We start from the raw sequence: 24962 nt of genomic DNA, 5'->3' as shown, positions 1-24962 counted from the left end.
GTCACCATGTGGAAAAGACAGACCAACAAACCATGTAAATATACGCCAATATCTACTGCATATGTTTAGTTACGTTTTTTTGTTTCCCCCTCTGTGGCTTTTTTTCAATCAGCATTTCCTGCTCTACACTACCAGTAAGCTTGGACTTTCTGTTTTTTCTTCATTTTCATGACTATTTACCTTGTAGATTCTCACTGAAGACATCAAAACTATGAATGAACACATATGGAATTATGCAGTACACAAAACAGTGTGAAATAACTCAAAACATTTTGTATATTTTAGATTCTTCAAAGTAGCCACCCTTTGCTTTGATTACTGCTTTGCACACTCTTGGCATTCTCTCGATGAGCTTCATCGGGTAGTCACCTGAAATGGTTTTCCAACAGTGTTGAAGAGTTCCCAGAGATGCTGAGCACTTGTTGGCCCTTTTGCCGTCTCATCTCAAACCACCTTGATTGGGTTTAGGTCAGGTGACTGTGGAGGCCAGGCAATCTGGCGCAGCACTCCATCACTCTCCTTCTTGGTCAAATAGCCCTTACACAGCCCGTAGGGGTCACTGTCCTGTTGAAAAATAAAAGATGGTCCAACTAAACAAACCGGATGGGATGGCAGGATTTTGCGGTAGTCATGCTGGTTCAGTGTGCCATCAGTTTTGAATAAATGCCCAACAGTGTCACCAGCAAAGCTCCTCCACACCATCACACCTCCTCACGGTGGGAACCATGCATGTAGAGACCATTCGTTCACCTTTTCTGCGTCGCAAAAAGACACAGCAGGTGGAACCAAAGAGCTCAAATTTGGACTCATCAGAACAAAGCTTGGATTTCCGCTGGTGTAATGTCCATTCCTTATGTTTCTTGGCCCAAACAAATTTCTTCTGCTTGTTGCTTTTCCTTAGTCATGTTTTCTTAGCAGCTATTTGACCATAAAGGCCTGATTTGCACAGTCAGAGCCAGTTTCATCGTAGTGCTTAATGGATTTTGCGACTTTCAAAGTTTCCAGACTGACCTTCAGTTCTTAAAGTAATGGTGGATTATCGTTTCTCTTTACGTAGCTGATTGGTTCTTGCCTTAATATGAATTCTAACAGTTGTCAAATAAGCCTGTCAGCTGTGTACCAACCTGATTCCTGCACAACATGGTCCCAACCCCATTTAAAGGCAAGAAATGCCACAAACAAACCCTGAAAAGGCACACCTGTGAAGTGAAAACCATTGCAGCTGACTACATCATGAAGCTCATCGAGAGAAGGCCAAGAGTGTGCAAAGCAGTAATCAAGGCAAAGGGTGGCTACTTTGAAGAATCTAAAATGTAAAACATATTTTGAGTTATTTCACTTTTTTTTGTTTACTACATAATTTCATATGTGTTCATTCATAGTTTTGATGCCTTCAGTCAGAATCTACAATATAAATAGTCATGAAAATAAAGAAAAACCTAAAAATGAGAAGCTGTGTCCAGACTCTTGATGTGTACGTCTGTGGTTTTCTTTTCTTTTCTGTTTTTTTCTTCTTCTATGAACAGAAACCGATTTCATAATCCTGTGTATCTACTGTCTGAGTCACTGTGTGAAAAAGACAGACCATAAGAATATGCAGATATCTACATATTTATTCCTCCTGAAAAAAAGGAACATTATGTGAAACATTGTGGATTTTCCTCAGGTCATAGCAGAATGTGATTTTTTTTAAATACAGAAACAGTAACCTGAAAATAAAAGTTAAGTTCTGACACAACAGTTGTGTTCATTATGGTGCAACAAACCTGTGAGCACAAACACTGAGCCACTGTCATCAGACTAAGGGGATATTTGTTGGGTAGGTGGCAGTGAACGCCAGTGTTCAGTGAACATCTAAACTGACAAAGACATTTAAAAATAAAAATAAAGCAGTTTACATACAATACTGTGCAAAAGTCTTAAGTCAGCACTCCATTATCTGGATTTAGCTTCTAAGGAGGCAGACTTGTTGGTATTTTTAAACCAGTTTTGAGCAATAGTCCACTCCCTGCGCCGGATCATGAGAAATTCAGAGGAATGTTTTTTAACACTGACCTATAAATTAAACAAGCATAAAAAAGGCACCTAACCCAAGCAATGAACCAGTGTCATGTCTATACGCACCAGACAAATTAGCAAAGAACCAATTATTAAATTGTATCTTTAGGCACTTTGTTATTAGAAGTCTGCTGCAAAAACATAAAAAATTATTTTCTCATGTATTTTATTGAAACTACAAAAAATGCCAAAGGTAGTTTGACTGGCTTAAAATACTATTTGTGCACAAACAAGGTGATTACCAAAGGGCGACTTCCTGAAAACTACATACCTCAGCATGATGTGCAGTGTGTCTTTGAGAAATGAGAGGAAAGAGGACAAGCAGAGGACAAAAAGAAGAAGTAGCAGTTCAATAGCAGATGAACAGTCATTTTAAAGGAAGGCAAACAGGCAGAAAAGGGTGAGATATGCTAAATTACACAAGAACTGGACTGAAAATCAGCAGAAACAGGTCATCAGGAGTTTCTACAGCGATCTGTAAAACACAGCAAGGCTCTGTCATGGTTTCGGGCTGTATTTCAGTGAACGGTGTTGGGGATTTTGTTAAAGTTGATGGAATTATGAACGCTGAAAAGTACCCTATGGTCATCAGTCATGGGTTGGACTACCGAGAGCCTGGACTTACTGCTATTACTATAACGGATCATACCTACAGAGAATGAAATAAAAAACAGCCAACATCCAAAGAAGAGCTTTGAATGTTCTTCAAGAAGCCTGGAGAACTATTCCTGAAGACTTCTCAAAGAAATTACAAGAAAGCTGACTAAGAGCATTCAGGCTGTGTTGAAGAGTAAAAATGGTCATACCCAAAAATTCACTTTTGGGCTTGCTAGAATTTTACAAACTTTTTTCTTTGCCTTATAAACTATATTTCTGTGTTTCATGACATCCCTGCACCCATTTCCCATTTTCCTATAAAGAAATGACATGTGGCTCAAGACTTTTCCACAGTACTGCATAAAATTTAGGACGTACGTCTGAACGAGTCTGTAAGATCAAGAAAATAAGGAAATATAATGAAGCTTAGAGCTCAGTGAAAACAATGTGACATTAGAGTGAATAAATATAGTTTAGATCTTAAACAATAGCCTATGTTCAATAATACTCAACATCACTGTTTCACACATTTTCCTGTGTTTTTCACACCTCTAGCACAATTTATGTTTAAACTGAGTTGCCATTTCCACAGTTGTGTTCCTGTGCAGCTGTCAGGAGTGCACAGGAACACAGAAAGAAGCCGAAACTGAAGAGAAAAGTACTGAAATACATCTAAACCCGAACATCCCTCACAAAAAAATGACAATACTCCTTAAAAAATATATAGATTCAGGCATATACTGCAATAACACTGCATCTTATTACTGTACTGTAGCAGATATGATGGCTCATATATAGATATAAAACCTAAGCTTTAAGATCATTAAATATGGTACAGCATCTCTCTTTTCTGCTTATCGCACGTCTAAAAATCTGCTTTCACACGTCACAATCTGTAAGCACAGAAAAGGTAAATACATCAGCTTCTATGGAAGACACTGCGGAACAAACTCTCTTCAGTTTCATGGCAATTTCATGTCAGAAGTGAAAACAGAAACAGACAAAACTGACACTTTTCTCACAGACTTTCTGGTAATCTGCAAGAAGAACAAAAAAAGGCTTAAAAAGTTGTAGTTCCTTCTTCGCTCGTCAGGTCTTTCTTCTGGATAAAAACAGTTAAGCTCCATTAGTTATATAGCTGTTAGCCCTCATGTAGTGTAAGCTGCAGTGGTAAGAGGTTCACACTACCATTAATCCTTTGTGACACAGGGAAAAAGGGAGAAACTGGAGAAAAGAATAAGAATAACTGAAGTGATGCTCAAATATGGGGTTGCGCATGCCTTCTTCGTGTGTCTCAGCTCTGTCTCCTCGTCATCAGCAGTCACTTTTGATTTATTGAGTGGAAAATGCTGCTAAAAATATATTCAAAGTGCTCACACCTAACAGAAAGGTATTTATGTGGTTAATCTTAATCACATTGAGGGTGAATGATAGATGCAGCACTATATCTATGTGTGTTTATGTAACTTTGTCATTCTTCAGATTAGGCTGACATTTGTCTGCTGCCGGAAAAATGGTGGTTTTTACTAGATCCCTGCATCCAGGATGCATTTGCCAGAGAATGAGCTGAACATGAGATCATAAACTCTGTGTTCATCTAATCTAATGCAACTGAGGTCCTGAGCCATAAATAACTGCCGAATGACTTATAGTTGCAGAATTTGCAAATAATGTCCTGCTTTTCCACTGAGTTTAATAAAACATGTTTGTAATTTAGTACTAAGCCTTTTCTTGTCTAACTGAATGCATTTTTTCTCTATAAATTACATAATTACATTCACAAAACTTCACAGAAATTAAAAAACAAATTCTATATGTCACAATTTTTTAATGACTTAGGCTACGTTCACACTGCAGGCGAAAGCGCATCAAATCCGATTTTTTTGACCCTATGCGACCCATATCCGATCATGCTATGACAGTGTGAACGGCGCAAATCCGATATTTTCAAATCCGATCTGGGTCACTTTCGTATGTGGTACCGAATCCGATACATATCCGATGTTTTAGAAAGCGACTGCTGTTTGAACGGTCAAGTCGCATTAAATCCGCCTTTTACGTCACCGACACAAGACTGAAGCCAATTATCAGCGCCAGAGAAGCGCCCGAGAAGACATCGCGAACGCTTCCTGGCCATCCAGTGTAGATGTCAGTGAAACTGTTGGGAAGACAACGTAAACATTTTATTTGTACTGTATAATCTGCAGATTCTGACAGAAATCTGCAGCTATCTTTGAAGCACCGCTCCTCTCTTAAACAGCAATAAGGATCATTATTAGGTTATTTACATTATTATGTAAATAACAAAATAACTTAAAGCAAAAATTGGGAAACGTGAAGTCCGAAGTCTTTATATTAAGGGCCATCAGTCAAACAATACTGTTGCTCTGGGTCTAAACAGAGCGCGTTGTGTGTGACATCTTCTTTTGCGCATGCGGGCCGCTTTGAGCGTTCACACTAGAGCGCGTTTGCTGTCGCATTTTATTTGTAGTGTGAACGAGCAGACAAAAAAAATCGGATTTGATCAAAAAATCGGAATTGAGCATTAAGACCTGCAGTGTGAACGTAGCCTAAATGACTTTAACGCCCCAAAACCTCGCCTGTTTTTCTACCTGGGGACTGTCTGAGCTTACTCTGTACTAAAAGCTTTGTTATGTGTCCCTGATCATATGTAACCTGAATGACTTCATTGCCCCAGATGCATTTATAGAGTGTGTAGACTAGCTCCAACCTTTGAGCCATTTACTAAAAACACTATCATGTGTGACCGGGCTCAATGAGATGCTAACTGTAATGGTACTTATACATTTTATAGCTTTTGTTTAAGTAAAAGTCGTACTAAGATTAAAATATGAGTTTTTTTAAAGAGTAATGTGGCCAATTTTATGTAATATTTCCCTGCTGCAGATCATGCCCAGATTTGTCACCCACCATGGGGCTCTATCAGTAGGCTTAGTTTATGGGTCACTTCCCTTCAAATTATGTGGGCATGTACAGTAATATGGGCATGTGTGTATAATTGTGCTGTCCTCTAATCAATTACCTGAAGTTAGTCTCAAACAAAAGGGCATGTGCTAGACGCTGTAGGTGTGTGTGTGTGTGTGCCTGTACAGTGAAGCAAAGGTCAGACGTCAGTGCTGTAGGAGCGCGGCGGGGGAGGAAACGTGTCCGAGGGACTGCAGTAGCTCAGAGGGGAGGAGCTCTGAGGGTGAACCGACAGGGGAAGAGATACAGACGGGTTCTCGTAGTAAGTATGGAAGCTGAGACGCTCCCCTCCGTTACGCATGTCGTCTGTGAGTCCCGAGCGCAGGGTGTACGGTGAACAGCTGGGGCAGTGGTGAGAACCCGAATCCAGCTGATCCAGAGAGACGGGGGTGATGGCAGTGCCGTCCATGGCGAGGGCGTTGCAGGCGTTGCATGGAAAGTGAGCGAGAGGATCCGGTCCTGCCATGGAGGCCACGTCCACCTCAGAATCATTTTTCTTACAGCAGTAATACTGCAGGAGGATGACAAAGAAGGCACCAGGGTGTGAGCAAGAAGAACAAGGGTTTGGATGTCTTCTTAAACATTCTGTGATTCTGATTGCTTTATCACAGCAAAATAAAGTTGTGATATCAAAATCAAAATATGAACAGTGACAAACAAAATTCAGTTTAACATGGTGGGAATACTTAGAAGTAGTTTTTTTTCAGAGGCAGGTGAAAAGACTGACAGTATACTCAGACAGCTGTCACTAGGCTTTGGAAGGGCAGTCTGCACTGTGCTTTGTGCAAATGTTGAACCACTGACTGCTCTGGCCACCACATCTGCTTTTATTGTAACCAGATCCAGCTGTGACTTGGTACTAGAGTGCTATGTTACATAAATGAGACAGAATGTGGAAAACCATGTTAAGGTGGCAGACAATTAGACTGGGTTATGGCTCAGTCTCACTAGATTAAAAATAGGACTGCAACATCCTTGAGTTGCCCGGTGACTGAAGTGAATTTTTGGCAAATTTAGGGAACGATTGGAAGTAGGTCGCCTCCAGGTTGAGCGCTCGACAACCTCAATCTCACAGCAACCACTTTTGCTTGTTTGTTTGATTGTTTCTATTTTAACTATTGCAATCTGACTGAAGCCTAGAATTTACTCTGTTGTGGACATGGACAATGACAGCTGGACGGTCAGACAGCTGAGTACTCATCCCTGTTACTACTTTTTGAAGTCTGCCAACTTGGTTGGTGGTCTGGTGATTTAAATTTCTTGTTTTTTTACTCTATAATTGTCTGTCTTTACCTTACTGGCTGACTGTTGCTTTAAATTGGCACTATGTAAATAAAATTGCATTGAAATGAATTTTATATCTTAATTTTTAAACGCACACAGATTGCAATCAGCTAAATCAATATGTGGCAACAAGTGCAACTAGTCTGCAATGGGTCTCTTTGGATAAGGTGACTTCATCCAGCTGGTTACCAACTTGTTTGTTTGGCAACCAGCTCTGCCTTGTGGTTATATTTATTAATAAAAGCAAGTGGCTAGCGTCTATGATATTTTGCTAGTAAATTAAAATCCTGGACACAACACTATGTGTGGAAACCTTTCTGTTTCAAGCCTGAGAAGTTCAGTCTGGACTCTGATTGCAATTTAATGCGAATTTCCAATTAGTGTGAATTACTGTGCATGTAGATGGCAACAGATTTGCAGTAATTTATCACAGTATTATATCAAACAGATAGCAAGTAACTGCCAACTTGACCCTACTTAATTGCAGACTAATAGCAGACTGTGTCAATTTGCCATTTTTTCACTGGCTTTTAAGATGCCAGCTGAGTGCGAGTGGTGCCCATCTTTGAAGCAAGTATTTCAAAGACAATAAGACTGCAAGTTCATTGCACACGGTCACAAACTAGATTAGTTAGTTGAGTTTGTTAAGCCAGTAAACATCAGTAATGTAAAAAGAGCTTTTGGGTGAAGAGCAAACTGCCTAAAAGACCAAGAAACATGAACGTGCACAGTAATACCTGGAGTCTACAGTAACAGAGAACTGCTACAATGCACAGCAGTATCACTCCGGCAAGTATTCCTCCGGTTATGACAATAGTTCCCGCTGACATCCGACCAGCTCTCCATCAAACCCTTCACACAGAATCAACAAAGACAGAAAAGAGGCGAAAATGAGTCAAGAATTACATTTGGATTTCAGTAATGTTAGAATAACTTCCGCAGAATATTTAGCATACTTACGTCCAGCAAAGGTTTCTAATGCCTGAAAAAATAACCAAAATAGGCTGGATTAGTGTATTTATATGCCATTATTATACAATTGCAACTGATAAAAATGCACAAATGCCATTCTTCCAAAATAAAAGTCCTTCTGGGTTTTCATGATGTAAAAAAGCAAAGCTGCTTTGCTTCGAGCAAATATGATTCAAACGATTCTGTTTCTGATTGAATCAAATGACAAACTCTGGAACAGGAAACATTTATAAGACTATTTACTCTTTACAAACTGTATTTGCCAGAAGTCTGTCCATACCCCAAACTAGGTCTACTTACATCGTTATTGGGTTCAAATAGTGAGATTTTTTTTGTCATATTTTCGCTGAGCTGCAGTTGATTATCACCATACAGGGAGTGCAGAATTATTAGGCAAGTTGTATTTTTGAGGAATAATGTTATTATTGAACAACAACCATGTTCTCAATGAACCCAAAAAACTCATTAATATCAAAGCTGAATGTTTTTGGAAGTAGTTTTTAGTTTTAGCTATTTTAGGGGGATATCTGTGTGTGCAGGTGACTATTACTGTGCATAATTATTAGGCAACTTAACAAAAAACAAATATATACCCATTTCAATTATTTATTTTTACCAGTGAAACCAATATAACATCTCCACATTCACAAATATACATTTCTGACATTCAAAAACAAAACAAAAACAAATCAGCGACCAATATAGCCACCTTTCTTTGCAAGGACACTCAAAAGCCTGCCATCCATGGATTCTGTCAGTGTTTTGATCTGTTCACCATCAACATTGCGTGCAGCAGCAACCACAGCCTCCCAGACACTGTTCAGAGAGGTGTACTGTTTTCCCTCCTTGTAAATCTCACATTTGATGATGGACCACAGGTTCTCAATGGGGTTCAGATCAGGTGAACAAGGAGGCCATGTCATTAGTTTTTCTTCTTTTATACCCTTTCTTGCCAGCCACGCTGTGGAGTACTTGGACGCGTGTGATGGAGCATTGTCCTGCATGAAAATCATGTTTTTCTTGAAGGATGCAGACTTCTTCCTGTACCACTGCTTGAAGAAGGTGTCTTCCAGAAACTGGCAGTAGGACTGGGAGTTGAGCTTGACTCCATCCTCAACCCGAAAAGGCCCCACAAGCTCATCTTTGATGCTACCAGCCCAAACCAGTACTCCACCTCCACCTTGCTGGCGTCTGAGTCGGACTGGAGCTCTCTGCCCTTTACCAATCCAGCCACGGGCCCATCCATCTGGCCCATCAAGACTCACTCTCATTTCATCAGTCCATAAAACCTTAGAAAAACCAGTCTTGAGATATTTCTTGGCCCAGTCTTGACGTTTCAGCTTGTGTGTCTTGTTCAGTGGTGGTCGTCTTTCAGCCTTTCTTACCTTGGCCATGTCTCTGAGTATTGCACACCTTGTGCTTTTGGGCACTCCAGTGATGTTGCAGCTCTGAAATATGGCCAAACTGGTGGCAAGTGGCATCTTGGCAGCTGCACGCTTGACTTTTCTCAGTTCATGGGCAGTTATTTTGCACCTTGGTTTTTCCACACGCTTCTTGCGACCCTGTTGACTATTTTGAATGAAACGCTTGATTGTTTGATGATCACGCTTCAGAAGCTTTGCAATTTTGAGACTGCTGCATCCCTCTGCAAGATATCTCACTATTTTTGACTTTTCTGAGCCTGTCAAGTCCTTCTTTTGACCCATTTTGCCAAAGGAAAGGACGTTGCCTAATAATTATGCACACCTGATATAGGGTGTTGATGTCATTAGACCACACCCCTTCTCATTACAGAGATGCACATCACCTAATATGCTTAATTGGTAGTAGGCTTTCGAGCCTATACAGCTTGGAGTAAGACAACATGCATGAAGAGGATGATGTGGACAAAATACTCATTTGCCTAATAATTCTGCACTCCCTGTATTTTTGCAGGGTACTGTGCATAAATAGGATATCACAAATTCTAATTTTGACATTTGCTTTTTAGGGATAAAACAAGAGAGTAGTTGTATTTTTAAACATTGGCACATGAAGGGTAGCTGTTTAGCACTGCATGCTGTCTTAATGCTGAGCTCATCCCCTCCCAGCTTCTGCTTAACACTCAGTGAACTAACATGAGAGGAATGCTGAGCTGCAATACTGAACTATTTCTTTCATTTGTAACCCATCTGCAGGCTATAGCCTCCAGGCTAATGTTTTTTTGTTTTTTTAATTTTCAGAGGTTAAGTGCTCAGAGCAAAAATAATCTTTTCAAGGCGCCGTCAGGTCTGAATTCCAACAAACCAACCGAACACACACATAAGAAGACAGCGGGAGAATGTAAGGAGGTAGGAAACCATAGCAGGCCTGAGGACTGTTACTCTCAAAATCACCTCTCTTTGGAACTCCTGCAGGTAGAAAAAGAGGCTTCTGTCAGGAGGAAATGTTTGGCATGAGAAACGCTACATAGCAGCTGTTGTGCTATGCCGCTGATAATTTCTATGATTCTGTAATTATGTAATTTATATTCAACCAAGCAACTGTTTAGCCCATAAATACAGTGTAGTTATATAATGTGTGGCTTTTAAAAATTAAATAACACACGTGGTTGCCTAAAATGTCTAAAAGTAGTTTATAAAATACACCCCCAGGCCACATTTTAAGCTGCTTGTTAATACAAATCAGCCACTCAGGTGGGAGCAGCCCAATGCATTGCAGCTCAAGTCTGAAGAAGTGCTTAGTTGATTTCAGAGCTCAGAGGAGAATGGCCAGACTGCTTCATATTGATAGGAAGGCAACTTAGAAAAGTACATTTATAACGACAAAGGTATGCAAATGAGTATCTGTGAAGGGATAATACATCAAATCCTTGAAGCAGTGTGTGTGGTCTTCTGTTGTAGCAGCAGTAGACCACACCCACTGCCACTCCTGCCATCTAAAGAACAGGAAACTAAGGCTACAATTCACCAAAATTAGCCAATAAAACACTGGAAAATGTTACCTGCTCTGCTGATTTCTGTAAGTAATTAGAATAATAGGTTGAGAACTTGGTATAAACAACATGAAAGCACAACAGTTCCAGCTGTTGCTGGTGATGTAAAAGGTTGGAAGTCTTTGGGGCCCTTAGTGCCAGTCAAGCATTGTTTAAACACCACTCCATACACAAGTGTTGTCCCTGACTATGTCCATCCTAGTATGACCACAGTGTACCCATCCTCTGATGGTTGCTTCCAGCAGGATAGCACGCCATGTCACAAAGCTCAAATCATCTCAAACTACTTTCTTGAAAATGACAGTAAGTTCACTGCTCTCAAATGGCCTCCACAGTCACCTGATTTCAGTTCAATAGAGCAACTTTGGGATGGAGTGGAATGGAAGATTGATATCACGAATGTGCAAGCAATATTTCTGCAGCAAATGCATAATGCTATCACGTCAAACCAAAGCCTCTGAAGAATGTTTCCAGCATCCAGTTGAATCTATGCCATGAAGAATTAAGTCAGCTCTGAATGCAAAAAGGAGTAAAGCCACATGTACCTAATGAAGTGGCTGGTGGGTTTGTATTACAGCCGCTATTTCATGACAAAGAATCTGTTCTTTCTATATAACCCATAAATAGGCATACAAAGGAATGAATCACGCTCACTCCAGAATACTTAAAACAACTGGGAGCTGTTTTGAATTGAAAAATAACATTCAACGTGTGGTTGAATTAATCTGCTGAATGCAGCAGCACATTCTCTGCATGCTAATAATATGTGTGGCATTTCATACAAGTATGTGCAGCACAGTTTCAGGATAATAATAATAATAATACATTCAAGCGATATGTCGCTTGTCCTTTTTTTACTGTGACAGCTTCAAAATCACCTCTCACTGCTGCGCTGATAGCTGCCACCATGAAATCTCCTGGATATTATCAGGGCATACTGTCACATGAACCCAATTCCTCTCCCCTTTTCTTTGCTTTGCAGGTAAATAACCTTAAGCAAACCGATCTGATTGACACTGAGACACAAAAGAACCAAAGCAGTGTAAAGAAATAAAAGAAAAGAAATAAATCAATGCAGATGCACGTATATTTATCTCCAAAGCGCACAGCAAATTTACTGTCTCGCCTCAAAAAGATCTGCTTCTAAACAAGCCTGTCTAGAGAAAGCACTAAATTAGCTGCGTGCGAGCGATAAAGAACCCCGTGTGTGTGTGTGTGTGTGTGTGTGTGTGTGTTGATGTCTTAATTTCATTTTACTGGCAGTGACATCAAAATACTAAATAAACAAACAACCACGGCGCAGAATACCCAAATTAATCCGCTCAGAGAGTGACCTCTTATATCAGCTTTTAAATTTCATGATTTCGACATTAATTTAGACAAATTTGCATGGCTGCGTTCGGGCAGAAATATTCATTTTAGGCACTGCCATTATAGTAATTACAACACCAGAAGACTCTATTTATCTACCGTTCAACTTGATTAACTAAAACATCCAGATATTTCTCACTGGAGTAACAGCATTTAATTATGCCAATTAAATGGATTCAAACAAACAAAAAAACCCAACTTCCCTTTATATTAATGCACGTTTGTGAAAGCTGTGAGCTTTCTAAAGCAGTAATTTGCAGTTAATTTACATTTCATTGACTAATTAATAGATTTAACTGTTCTGGGATTTGATATTTTGACATCTGGTAAATCTCAGCAGGAAGGTTAAATAAAAAGAATAGTTCATAATTGGGTGGCTTGGTCAGCTGCCAGCGAGCGGTTTTGCTGCTCTGTCCCTTTGTTTGTCCGATGTATCATTAATGAGGTTAATGACCCTGAACAATGAATAAACTTGAATCTCTATTTTAAATAGATGGTACAATCACATAAGGCACTAGATCTCTTTCATTATATGTGCGGCCTGAAATGAGTATGTGAGCCTCCCTCTCAGAGAGCGCCCTTCTGCAGTATCTTCCATTGCGTCATCGTACTAAATTATATACACCATGGACCGCGATAATGTCGTTAAAAGCGATGTGAAGTCTCTTTTGCTCCCCATTTCTCCATCCCCTCCCCGTCTAGCTCACAATCTCATGTCTCCTTACTCCTCTTTGTGCATCTTATCTTTTCTTCATTCTCTTTGTCTCTCATTTACTCTTTGAAGAATATCCTACTTTTTCCAACATGCCATACATCATTCCGGGCTCAGGCTATCGACTTAAATTTAAGACCTGTGTGCAACTACTGTGGCACATGCATGCAAAATTCATAACCTTCTCTGAAATATATCAACAAAGGCGCAGCAATGGAATCTTTCTAGAAAGAAAAATAAGTCACTTTGACTAACACGCGACCAAATTATGCTAGAGAGGGAGCGCTAAGGTAAAGCCTCAGATTAGAGAGTTTCCAGTAGACTGGAGAGACAAACATGCCAAGTGACAGAGGTTGGAAGACTCAACTTTAATGCTGTCATCTTATCCAACACAATTCATGTACGACTCCCAGTGGGTTCAGAGCTGTCTGATTTAGCTGGGAAGCACACACACACACACACACACACACACACACACACACACACACACACACACACACACACACACACTCATAATACCACATAAAACCCTTAGATTTAACTGTGGTCTGAAAGAAGGATCTGCCACAATCCTGTCAGTGGCTGACTTGGACAAGTGACACTGAAGAAGGGGGATGAAGCTGTCTCAGAGGAGCCAACAGGCATCTGATTTCCACAACACAGAAGCTACATAAAGTCATTATGTGTACCAGTCCCAGGTGACCTGCACACTCTAGTTATACAAAGTGTATCTGTCAAGTCAGCTTCAATCACAGAAAGAAAGGATCCACTTCCTCACTGTACAAAAAGCAGCGCTGAAGGAAATGTAAATCCCTGAGATTTGCAGGGATTTTGAGAGTTGCCAAGAAATGATGTAAAGTATATGTGCAAATGAGAGACAGGGAGGCTCTTAAGCAGTCAGCAACATTGTCACTCTTGACTCAAAACACTGAGCATCTAGCAGGGTTGGGCAAAAATTCAATTTTGGCTTCAGCTCATTATTATTTTCACTGTCAATTAATTTGTACCGAGAGAAGAGAGCAGGTGGAGGAAAACCTGGGGAGGTGACGATATGCACTGGAGAGAAGAGGACTGAAAGTCGGAAGAAGCATGAAAGATTATGTCTGATTGAGAGGGAGACAGGTGTAAGACTGAATCTTCAAGCAGTAGATGTAGAGAAGGTTGATGAGCTTAAATATCTGGGGGTCCGCCATCCAGCGAAAAGTGTAACGGAGAGGGGAAAAGAGTGCAAGCACGGTGGAGTGTGTGGAGATGAGTGTCAGGGATGATTTGTGACAGAGGGATAGCAGCAAGAGTGAAAGGGAAGGTTTACAAAACAGTACGGAGACATGCTATGAGGTATGGTTTGGAGATGGTGGGACTGACACAAAGTGTAGAAGTGAAGGAGGACACGGAGTAGGTTGGTGTGACAGTGGGGGATGCTAGGGACAGGCAGAGAATTCACTGTGGCGACCACCTGCTTCTCATCAGCAGTGATGATTCTTGGCTCACAGGTTGGCTGAGTTTTAAAGAGAAGTTTGTGCTTGATTTGAGGTTCATAGTGCTGCCGCAAATAGGCACATACAACAGGTAAAAACAGGACTTCCAATTAATGATCTAAACATAGCAGCAGTGCTGGAAGGGTTCAGAGGTGCACAAGGAGAAACCTCGATGGGACAAAATTTAAATCAGGTCATGCTTTTTGCTTTATATTGGACACACTGTTAGATTTCATTTATTATGAATGATCTTAGGCATCAAGAATTTGTCCTTGGTGGTTTTCTAAAATTTCTGCCATCTTCTGGGAATTCTCTGACATTTTTGTAGACGATTTGATTAATTGATTAATCAGAAAGAACATAGAGAGATGACTTTATTGAACATCCGAGTCTCAAAATCTGTGAGCATAAAAAAAAAAAAATCTTTACCAGATAGTTGACTTTGAAAGAAAAAGACTCAGAAAGAAAAATTCAACCACAATACCACAACTTTATTGATCCTTTGGGAAGTTATTCTTATATTTCGAGCGAACGCATCTGTATGGAAACAGCCAGCAAGTTGACTCAACTGTCTGAATTTTGGAGTCTGGGTTAATGATACAGCAGATAAAGTCAACAATCGCAGGTTGGGAACCTTCCTCATAGAAAATACAAGGCATTGAGTTGCTATAGTCTCTGACTGGCCTCCTCTTCTTCTCTACTTGTGAAAAGCCATTAAAGACCAAGAAAACGGGAATTCTTGCATGCAAAGACAATAAATCATCAACTTTAACACAAATACACATGCTAAGAAAAACTAAATCTGTTATACTGCATTACACCATATTTACCCTGATGTTATATTCGTCTCTAGGATATACTTTATAATTAGTATTACTTAAAAATCACATTAGCCTTGCTGTATCACAGATAAGAAAAGTGGCTCTTCTTCTTCTTGTTCTGCTTTTTTCTCCTCTCCCTCCCTTTTTCGTTCACATACAACATGCACATGAAGAGTTCATTAGAAAGATGATTAAACCTTTGTTCATGCTACCACAAAATCCTCTCATTTCGACCTCCGCAATGTTAGAAACGCTGAGAGAGGTGAAGAGGTTTCACACTCCACTTGCAGAACTATATTTAGCAGTTTTGCCATCTCTTAACACAGTGAAAAGCACGAGATGAGAGGCAGAAGAGAGAGGTGTCATATTTTAATTCGTTTTCTCTGCGGGAAATGAAACGATCCTCGCATACAGCTGCATGCAAATGAACACGCACGCACCCACAACCAAAAACACCCCTGATCGAATGCTGAAGAGGTAAAAAACACCGCTTCCCTCAGAACTTTCATGTGGGACGATGTGGTGATGATTAGTGTTGTGAAGCTGGGAGGTTCTTCTCCCATGTGATGCCTGAGTGAACTGTGGAAATTAGAGAAGCTATGACAGGAAACTTTAATTAGAAAACTCTCTGCTATACAGTAAAGCAGTGGATGACGGCAGATCATTAGATGAAAAGTGATCCCGTATCTGTTCAGTCAATCTGAAGCTAAAAGGAAAATTAGCTTAGGTTTGCAGCAAAGGCTGGAAATGGGGAGGAAATTTAATTCGTTCAGTTCAATTCAGTCTATTTATATAGTTCCAAATCACAACAGCACCTTACTGTATACATTATTTCAATTGCTTTATGTGGTAAGGTAAAGACCCTGCAATATTAGATAGAAAGCCCAACAATCACACAACCCCCTGTAGCCAAGCAGTAGGCCACAGTGGGAAGGAAAAACTCCCTTTTAAGAGGAAGAACGAGGTGCAGGGAGGGGCAGAGTGGGCGTGAGCACAAAAGGCAACCTACAGGAGAGAGAGTAAAGCATGTGGCTTAGTTATTTTGAAGATAACAAAACCTGCATACCAGTATTACCAGGACTGCTTAACAGGGACTTTGTGTTAAATCTATACTGTATAAGTGTCATAACCACACCTCTGAAAACGTATGCTAAAACTTGAAGTGCACTTCCCTAGAAATGTTACTACACAACTATCGTGATCTGTCCACTTCTGTCGATTTCTCCTATCCATTTATGGTTGCTTGTTTGAGTGGATTAGTGAAAGATTAATATAAATTATGTATCATTGAAAGGACAGACTTGAATGTTAGGCTAGTTCATGGGTAGCACTGCCCAAATTAGATGAGTTTAAGTATCAGGGGGTCTTTTTCATGAAAGAATGAATACTATGTCACTCTCTTGTGGTGAACAAAGACCTGAGCCTGAAAGCAAAGAGCTGCAACTATTCAATATCAAAAGGAGCCAGATGTGGTGGTTTGGGCATCTGTCCAGGACATTTCTTTGGTCCCTCCCAAGTGAGGTGCTTCGGGCATGTCTTACTGGAAGGAAGCCCAGGGGCAAACCCAGGACATGATGTAGAGATTATATCTCTCGACTGGATTGGGAACGCCCTGATGTCCTTCCAGATGAGCCAGAGATGCATCCAGCATCAGAAGATGGATGAATGGATGTCTAACTGCTCAAAACTTATATACATATCATTGAAAAACTACTAAAGCTACTACTACTACTATGTCAGAAAGGCGGTATGCAAGATTTTCAATATATGCCTTTTAAGTTCTTATTTAATAAGAGCTAGAAGATATGGATAAGGGTTAGCATGTGGTTAATTTTTTATAAATAAAGAGATGAGTTTACAAATGGAGAAAGGAAGAAAGAGAGAAGGAAAGGGAGGGATCAAACGGGAGAGTAGGGAAGCAGGAGAAGGTGGCAGTGCCTGAGTGGCTGAATGATATACCCACTCTTAAATAATGATATGAATATTTCGTTGAGGTGGCCTTCAACTTTGCGCCGCAAATCACAGCAGGTCCTTGCAATTTTAAAGCCCCGGGGCTTCAATTATTCAGGTATCATTCCTTTAACAATATTTTTCCATCACAGGACAATTTAGCCAGGTAGTAAAATCGGGGACTTTTCTGCCTTGTCTGCCTCTGAAAGCACTCATCTCAGCGTGTGAGGAGAGGAACACATCCACATCTAAGACAGAAACACCCACTATCAGAAGGGTGCAGAAGGGAACAAAGGCAGCCAGAGGGAGGAAGGTGGTGTGTGTGTGTGCTAGATTTCATTATGAAATACTCAGAAAATAAGTCTCAGAAATACACTTTTTTCCTTATGACTGTTGCGTTTGATGCGGTTACCGCATGTCCTAATTACCTCATTGTCAATTATTTTTTGCATTACTTATGACTGAATGCATCTCAGGGGTTCTGGGGATGAATTTCTTTCAGAGTATGCCAAAAAAAGGAGGGAGGGGGGTTATACAGAAATCCAAGTACACTCTTGAGATCAGAATTGAAGATCCACAGCAAGAGCAGAAACACAACTTTCCTTTGCACAGTTTGCCCAGAGGTTCAGAATAGAGATCAGAGGCACTGCACGAACTTGTGGCCAAAGGTTTACAGTGCTGGCTTCCTGTAACAAACAGTGCCAGAGACATAGCTGTACCAAAAGCACCCTTACCTTTAGAAGTCAGCATCTGGGGGAGAGCATTCTCTGCTGTGCTGCAAATCCCCCCTGGAAAACCCCAAAAAAGACCTGACATCAGTTATAACAATGATTTCAAGAGATGCCTCAGGGCCCCAGCAGTGATGTGGTCAGCACTGCGGCTACAGTAAATGAACGAGTTTGTCTCAAAGTGGGGATGGATCTGTCTGCATTCCCATCAAAAATCCACTCATCCATCAATTTTCACATCATTAATCGCTCACACAATCACTGACACATTTTGCCCCCTGTCAGTGCTCATATTACCTCATAAGACATATGGAAGTTGTCATAATCGTGCAAATTAAAGCACATTTTCTGGTCATTCACGCCACAATAACCTCTGACATCTTTTTCATCCTAGTCCAATGCAATCAGACAACTGTGCGCAAAATTACTAGAAAGAGCTGTGAGATAGATGTTAAACCCTCTAAAAATAAAAATCGATTTTACTCACCTTACTGTCCACATCATTTCAAGTAACGTCTAAACTACTACTACAGTAGAGGCGATTTTTCTTTTTCTTTTTTGGGGGGCGAAATAAAATTGAAAATCCTTACTTTTACGATATAAACACATCTAATGCTTTAACCGAATTGGCGGCTGGAGGTCAATTTAACAGCTGTTACATCACTGATTAGCCTCATTTTACTCAATTAAGCAGATAAATTAATGCGCACAGCTGTTAAGTGGCGCGCGGATGACTGTAAATCCAGTCATGCCCTACCTTTTCGGACTGAATGTCTCAGCAACCTGTTAGAGAGACGTTTCTTTTCTTTTCTTCCCTTCTTCTTATTTGCACCGCTGTCGGTCCGGTGTTACGCGGCTCCACAGACAATAAAGTCCAGTGATTTCCTCTCCAGCACCGGTCATTAAAGGTGCCCGGAGCCCCCCTGTGCTGGCTCTACAACCGGAATCATCACGTCATTATCCGCCGTTGGTTATCCCCTCTTGACCACGGTTTTACTCACAGCATGGAGCCAGTGAGGGCCTGTGGGAAATCTCATGGCATCCGACCGCTCTGTGAAGCGCTAAAGACGGATGAGACCAGGCGGCAGTCCGGCTGCAGAGTGTCACCGCTCGGCATGGCCGCGTTTTCAGCGAGGTTCTCTGGGGGCGTTTCGGCACCTGCTACCGCCGTGCCCGGTGGGGCGGGGTAGAAAGAACAGTGGGAAGAGTGAGACTGTGTCAGCTGTACCGTGTGATATCATTTTACAGGACGGTGGAAGGGGTGGTGATGGTAGTGGTGGGGGGGCAGAGGGTCGTCACCAGTATGACATGAAAGCGTAAAACGGGTGCATGATATACTCGGCTGCAGTGGGAGAGGTACACACGGACTCTGCGGAATCCAAAGGACATCCAAAACATGTCATGCCACTTGTCTCAGTAAGTCATAAGCTTGAAAGAATCCAGAAAACCAACCCGCCATATCATGTCTACACAGGATTGGAGATATTTTGACAGGAAAATCTCCCCAGTAAAAAAAGAAAAGTTGTGGGGAAAGAAGAGGTTAAAAGGCTGAGTGACACACACACACACACACACACACACACACACACACACACACACACACACACACACACACACACATTAAGACTGTAAAAAAATCTCTTCTGAATTGAAGCTGCCCCTGGATCTGATTAATGTGCAGCAACTATATAGCAAATATAGAGGTCATACTCAAGGGTGAGCGGTGACCTTGCTTCAGTGCTCCACTTTTACTTTCCTCTCTGGTTAAGGACTACAAAATGCAACAAGTAGGTTACAGGCTACACAAAACAGCTACTAAAAAAACTCGAGCCACTATTTGTGCTGTCCTTGGTGCTGAAGTCGACTATAAGCAAAACAGAGGGCAGGGTGATACGCAGCTAAAGGACTGTTCCATAAATCTCATCGTCATCCTTTTAAGTCCCTCAAGCAGCTGCAGACAACTCTCTCAAATGACTTGAGCAAACAAGGTCCATCTTGACAGTAATATCCACATAGCATACACTGTGTGCATAAATATTTGGAAAGTGTTCTGCATTGAGTATTCTAGTCTTACCACCTGCGCAGAGAGATTTAAAAAATCTTTTAAAAGACGTACGATAGGAGGTTAGATCCACAAATATGTTATTCTAAACTATTGGCTCACACGGTGTTTAACAAAGCAGTGAACACTCTTCTCATCAGTGTTTCATAGAGAGTCAAGCTCTCTGAGTGACCTTTTTACAACCATGATGTTAGCCTTGTTCCACCAGCACTGCATAATTTGTCGCCCCTAATCTAATTTTATTAAAATCTGTATTTTCTTTATGTTATTTTTGAAATCCTATTAAGGTTTGTATAGCTTTGGCATGTTTCCATATGAAAAATAGATTTAATTCACACTGAAAAGTCAGAAAATGTAAAAAAATAAATAAATAAATAAAAATAAGTCTTTCATATAGATGCAATGCCCTTGAAATAGCTGAATTATTTAGGCATGCTCGGTGGATAGTCCATGTTTTGCTGCAAATATTCAACAGGATTGTACATAAAAGAGAGAGAATGTTTACAAGTTGAGGCATCATTATTGACCAAGGAATACCTCACGATAGATTTTTGGTCAAAGGTTTTATAAACAGCCTTTGGAAGGTTGTGGTTGCTGCTTCAGTGAAATCTGATCACAAACAGATGGAGAGAAAAAAGCGACTCCACAGATGCTTTAATATTGATAACTGAACACCTAATACTTACGCATGTGTATATTCAGTTTTGGATACAGCGAGCTCATTGCATTTATTCAACAATACATTTAATCCCGAGGAGTACAATTTGCCTAATAATTGTGTGTGCAGTATAATGAGGAGATTTAGTCTGGCTAAACTCTTCTAAGTATAATCTTGATCCAGAAAATGGCTCTTCAGCATTTCTCTGCTTCTCTGTGTCTCCCTGGCTAAGTTAAGCTAGCTTTGTAGCACGCGGCTGATGAAGGCAGGCCAGTGGGGAGCGCTGAGATTACTGCTCAAATTGAATAAAGGAGTCGACACATTACAGCAGCTTAGATGATACACCCCACTGCACTGATTAACTCAAAACAAGCCCAGTGTTATACACGGGAAACAGAAACACACATAAACACAAAGCCCACAAGCCATGCGCATAAATCTGGCCAGCCCCCCTCTTTAACACCATTTTTTCCTGCATTTACCTTCTCTCATTTTCTCTCTGCTACACACACACGGCTCACAACCGCTCGCCGTGGCCTCTGCCTCATGACTTGAGTTCATTACTGCCTTGGCAGGAGTCCTCCTATGAAATTAGAATGACAACAGGAATGACACAGAGTGTAGCAGTGGAAAGTTTACACAGGGTGAAATCGAAAGAGAGTGTGTGCGTGTGCGCACGTTAAACAAATCTAATCTAATCGTCTCCGATTCATGGGCAAGCTTGTCTGCATGCATTTGTGATACACTTCCTCTTTGCGTATGTACCCAGGCTAGGAGATGGAGACAGAGAGCAGATGAGACAGAATGGCTTCTGACAGGAGAGCACAGCATGAGCACAACTCTCTGGGACAAAGTCGCAAAGCCTTTCTCAGCAGGACCACCAGCTACTGTTGACAGTGCCGGCTGAGTTTATTTGCTGGTAGTACAACTTGTGACACAGTTACATAGCCCAAAGGCTGATTTAGAACTTTCTTAACCAAAGAAGCACTGGGAAGCTGCTGGTCTCCATGGTTAGACACCAAGGAAAGGCTACTTATCCAGTTCCTCAAAAGCAAAAGACACTAGCAGTGAATGAGCAGATTGGATGCTGCATATATGCCTTGTTTCCGCTGCAAATTTTACCCCAGCTTCATGGTTGGTCTAGAAACAAGTTGTTAGAAATGTCATCCTTTATTTGTGTAGCATTTAAAGATAAAGACAAATACATTTTTACCCAGGCGAGCAGTATTGAATGGCTGTCATTTGTTTGCCTACTTTGTATCACTGAGACTCTAGACTTTGGTCTAAATTTGCAGTACTTTATACATTTTCCTGGCCTGAAAAGTGAAAAATTCCAAACAACCCTGTCTAGGGTTTAAACAAAAAAACAAAAAACAGTTTATGTCAGGGGTCAGAGAGGAATGGCCAGCCTGCTTTGAGCCGAAATGGAGGCAACAGTAGCTTAAATAATCATTTATAACAACCAAGGTATGCAGAAGAGTGTCTATGAATGCACAACAAGTCTAATCTTAGAGCAGATGAGCTATAGCAACGGAGGACAACTCTGGGTGCTGCTACAGGAAACTGAGGCTACAGTTTCAATGGCTTTAACAAAACTGGACTCTAGAAGCCTGGAAAACATTGGCTTGTCTGATCTGTCTGAAGGTTGCGTCATTGTGACACATTTAGATGGCAGGTGTGTAAACACTGGTGGTGTAAACAATGCTAGCGGTGGTGTAATGGTGTGTGAGATATTTCTTTGGCATATTTTGGGTCCCTTAGTACCAGCTGAACATCGTTTAAGTCCCACAGCGTACCTGAGTATTGCGGCTGACCGCAGTACACCCATCTCCTGTTGGCTGCTCCCAGCTCTTTAACACACCATGTCACAGAGCTCAAATCTGATTTCCTACACATGAAACCGTGTAACCAAATAGCCTCCAGAGTCACCAGATCTCAACAAAATACAATAGAGCACATTTGGGAAGTAGTGGAACGGGAGATTCGCATGCTGGATGTGCAGCTAACAAATCTGCAGCGACTATGTGATGCTGCCATGTCAATATGGACCAAAAGCTGTGAGGAATGTTTCCAGCACCATAAAAGAATTAAGAAAGCTCTAAAGGCAAAAGAGGGACCAACCCAGTACTAGCAAGGTGTACTCAATGAAGTGCCCAGTGATTATATGACAGCAACCATATGTATGTGTTTCACTGCAGGTGCAAACTTGCATGTGACAAATAAAGGTTTGATTGATTGAACTATTAGTTTGTTATAAAGTACAGAATGTTCAAAATGAGATTATTTTGGCTAATCCGTTTAATATTTACAAAAAACCCCAAAAAAACCCCACTTTAAGTGTCTGGCCTTCTTTAAGTTGCTTGAAGACGTTTCACCTCTCATCCGAGAAACTTCTCCAGACCCCCAAAAACACTTTCCTGTAAGCCTCAATTGAATTTTGATTTGATTTCTAATTAGGTCATTTTTGCATGCTGGTAGAGCAAATTAAGCTGTGCACATGGTAAAAATTATCCTCAGAACGTTAGCACTGCTCCTGTGAGCAGACTGGCTTTGTAGCGTCTATATTAAGTCAAAGCGCTGTTTGTCTCAGAGGCTACACTGCAGGGTAAGATGTGTTTTTTTGTTGTTGTAGTTGTTTTTCATGACAACTGTGAACAAAACACATCACATGGAATCTGGTCTTTTCTTAGTCCTGAAGTGGGCCACTTCTATATGTGGTCCCAAAAGAGATACTTTCTTTCCTCTCCTCAGTCTGAACAGTCAAATAAGAAATCATGAGACTTTAATGTCATTTTTCTAACCGGAGTGTGCTCTCTATCCAAACCAGAGTCACTAACATATCTGTAGACACAGAAAACACAATATATAACCAAGAAATTACAATGAACCTTGTCTAAAATAAAAACATATCAAAAACACACCACTTCAAACTTCAGACAAAGCCTGAAAACTTGCCAAGTAAAGAAAAAAAAAAAACCTGATGTCCCACAACCCATTTATGTCAAAGAGGAGAATATAGCTACAGTTTAAATTATCCGAGTAAAAGCACAAGCTGATTAACCTTTAATAGACCTGCTCTTATATACAGTACATTACTAGCAGGATAACAAAACAGGAACATTGCATGAAAGGGACCAGACTCTGAGAGAACCTCAGTGAATACGTTAAGCTGAAAGTCTGGTTCCCTTGCACCCACTTTAAATGAGTGCTTACATGCACCACTCTTCCAAAGGCCAAATAGCCTTCACAAGTGGTTTTTTTTTTTACACCTAAATAAACTCAAGTGCCTTCAGTGGCCTCTGAGCTCACCAGATTGAGGCATCAATAAACCTTTATGTGAAATCCTGGAGGGTGAGTAAGTAGAGTGTGAAACTAGATTTTCAACTCCTTCAACCTTAAAGATGTTTTTGGGTGTAGTACACACAGTTTGGGAGAGGCAGGCCTGTAGCAGCAGTACAGAGAGGACTGAAGCTTTCCTCAAGCTAGCGGTTGTTCTTATTAGTTCAAATTCAAAATGCCCTCCCTTTCCTCTTCAAAGCTGCAGTATCTTGAATTTAGTGTTATGTAGGACAAGTAGCCAGTTCTTAATATCCTGTATTCTCCACAGAGGAGATTTATGCAGCTGATCTACCACTGAGGCAATGCTTAGACCAATATAGTCAAAGCTAATTAGATCTGTTTGTCACCACCAGCAATGCTCTGCGGTGCTGTAGAGTAGAACATATTTGCTGCCATACATCCAGAACGATCAAATTAATTCCACATTGTACCATTAAAAGGAGTGTAGAAACATGATCCTTCCCACAGGTAGCATTGATTAAATTTTAACCAGGCTTCATCCCCCCCCCTTATTTTGTGGTATTACCAAGAAGCAGTTGTTTTTATTATCTCACCCTATTATAATCTATGATTTGTTGATTATATTTTGTATCAATATGCATTATAATCCAAATCTGTAAAAAAATTGACTAAATGGGTCAAATCTGGGGGCCATGAGGGATGCTCTCTGCAACTTCTGGGTTGCAACTTCTGGCCGCTGACTCTGGACATAGCCAGTGGCTGTTTGACACCCCTGCACCTCCTGAAGCTCCATTGTTCAACTGAAGGAAAAAAGCACCCCAGACCACTGTGGCACGTAGAAAACATCTCAGGTGGCTTGTCATGCCAGTAACCTTGGAAACCATCAGGACCATCAAGGTTAAATTGTTCTTATCAGAGAATAAAACTTTCTTCCACCCTTCAATGTCCCATGTTTGGTGCTCTCTTGCAAAGTCCAAATGGTCAGTTCTGTGGCGTTCAAGGGGACGAGGCC

General features: G+C 40.8%; 1 protein-coding gene across 1 annotated transcript; it reads right to left on the bottom strand.

The window, feature by feature from the left end:
- Positions 1–2940: 2940 nt before the first annotated feature.
- On the bottom strand, positions 2941–19014 carry LOC308389396 (protein FAM163A-like). Its single transcript, XM_080870794.1, has 5 exons — positions 18688–19014; positions 17937–17990; positions 7885–7906; positions 7662–7776; positions 2941–6151 (listed from the first exon to the last, which is right to left on the bottom strand). The coding sequence occupies exons 4-5, from the start codon at positions 7752–7754 to the stop codon at positions 5780–5782; spliced, it is 465 nt and encodes a 154-aa protein (XP_080726920.1). The 5' UTR covers positions 7755–7776; positions 7885–7906; positions 17937–17990; positions 18688–19014; the 3' UTR covers positions 2941–5779.
- Positions 19015–24962: the final 5948 nt, after the last annotated feature.

The sequence above is a fragment of the Rhamphochromis sp. 'chilingali' genome (genome assembly GCF_963969265.1).
Source record: "Rhamphochromis sp. 'chilingali' genome assembly, chromosome: 21".
Classification (NCBI taxonomy): domain Eukaryota; kingdom Metazoa; phylum Chordata; class Actinopteri; order Cichliformes; family Cichlidae; genus Rhamphochromis; species Rhamphochromis sp. 'chilingali'.
Note: the sequence above shows the minus strand (reverse complement) of the source record. Positions and strands in the feature narration are given on the sequence as shown.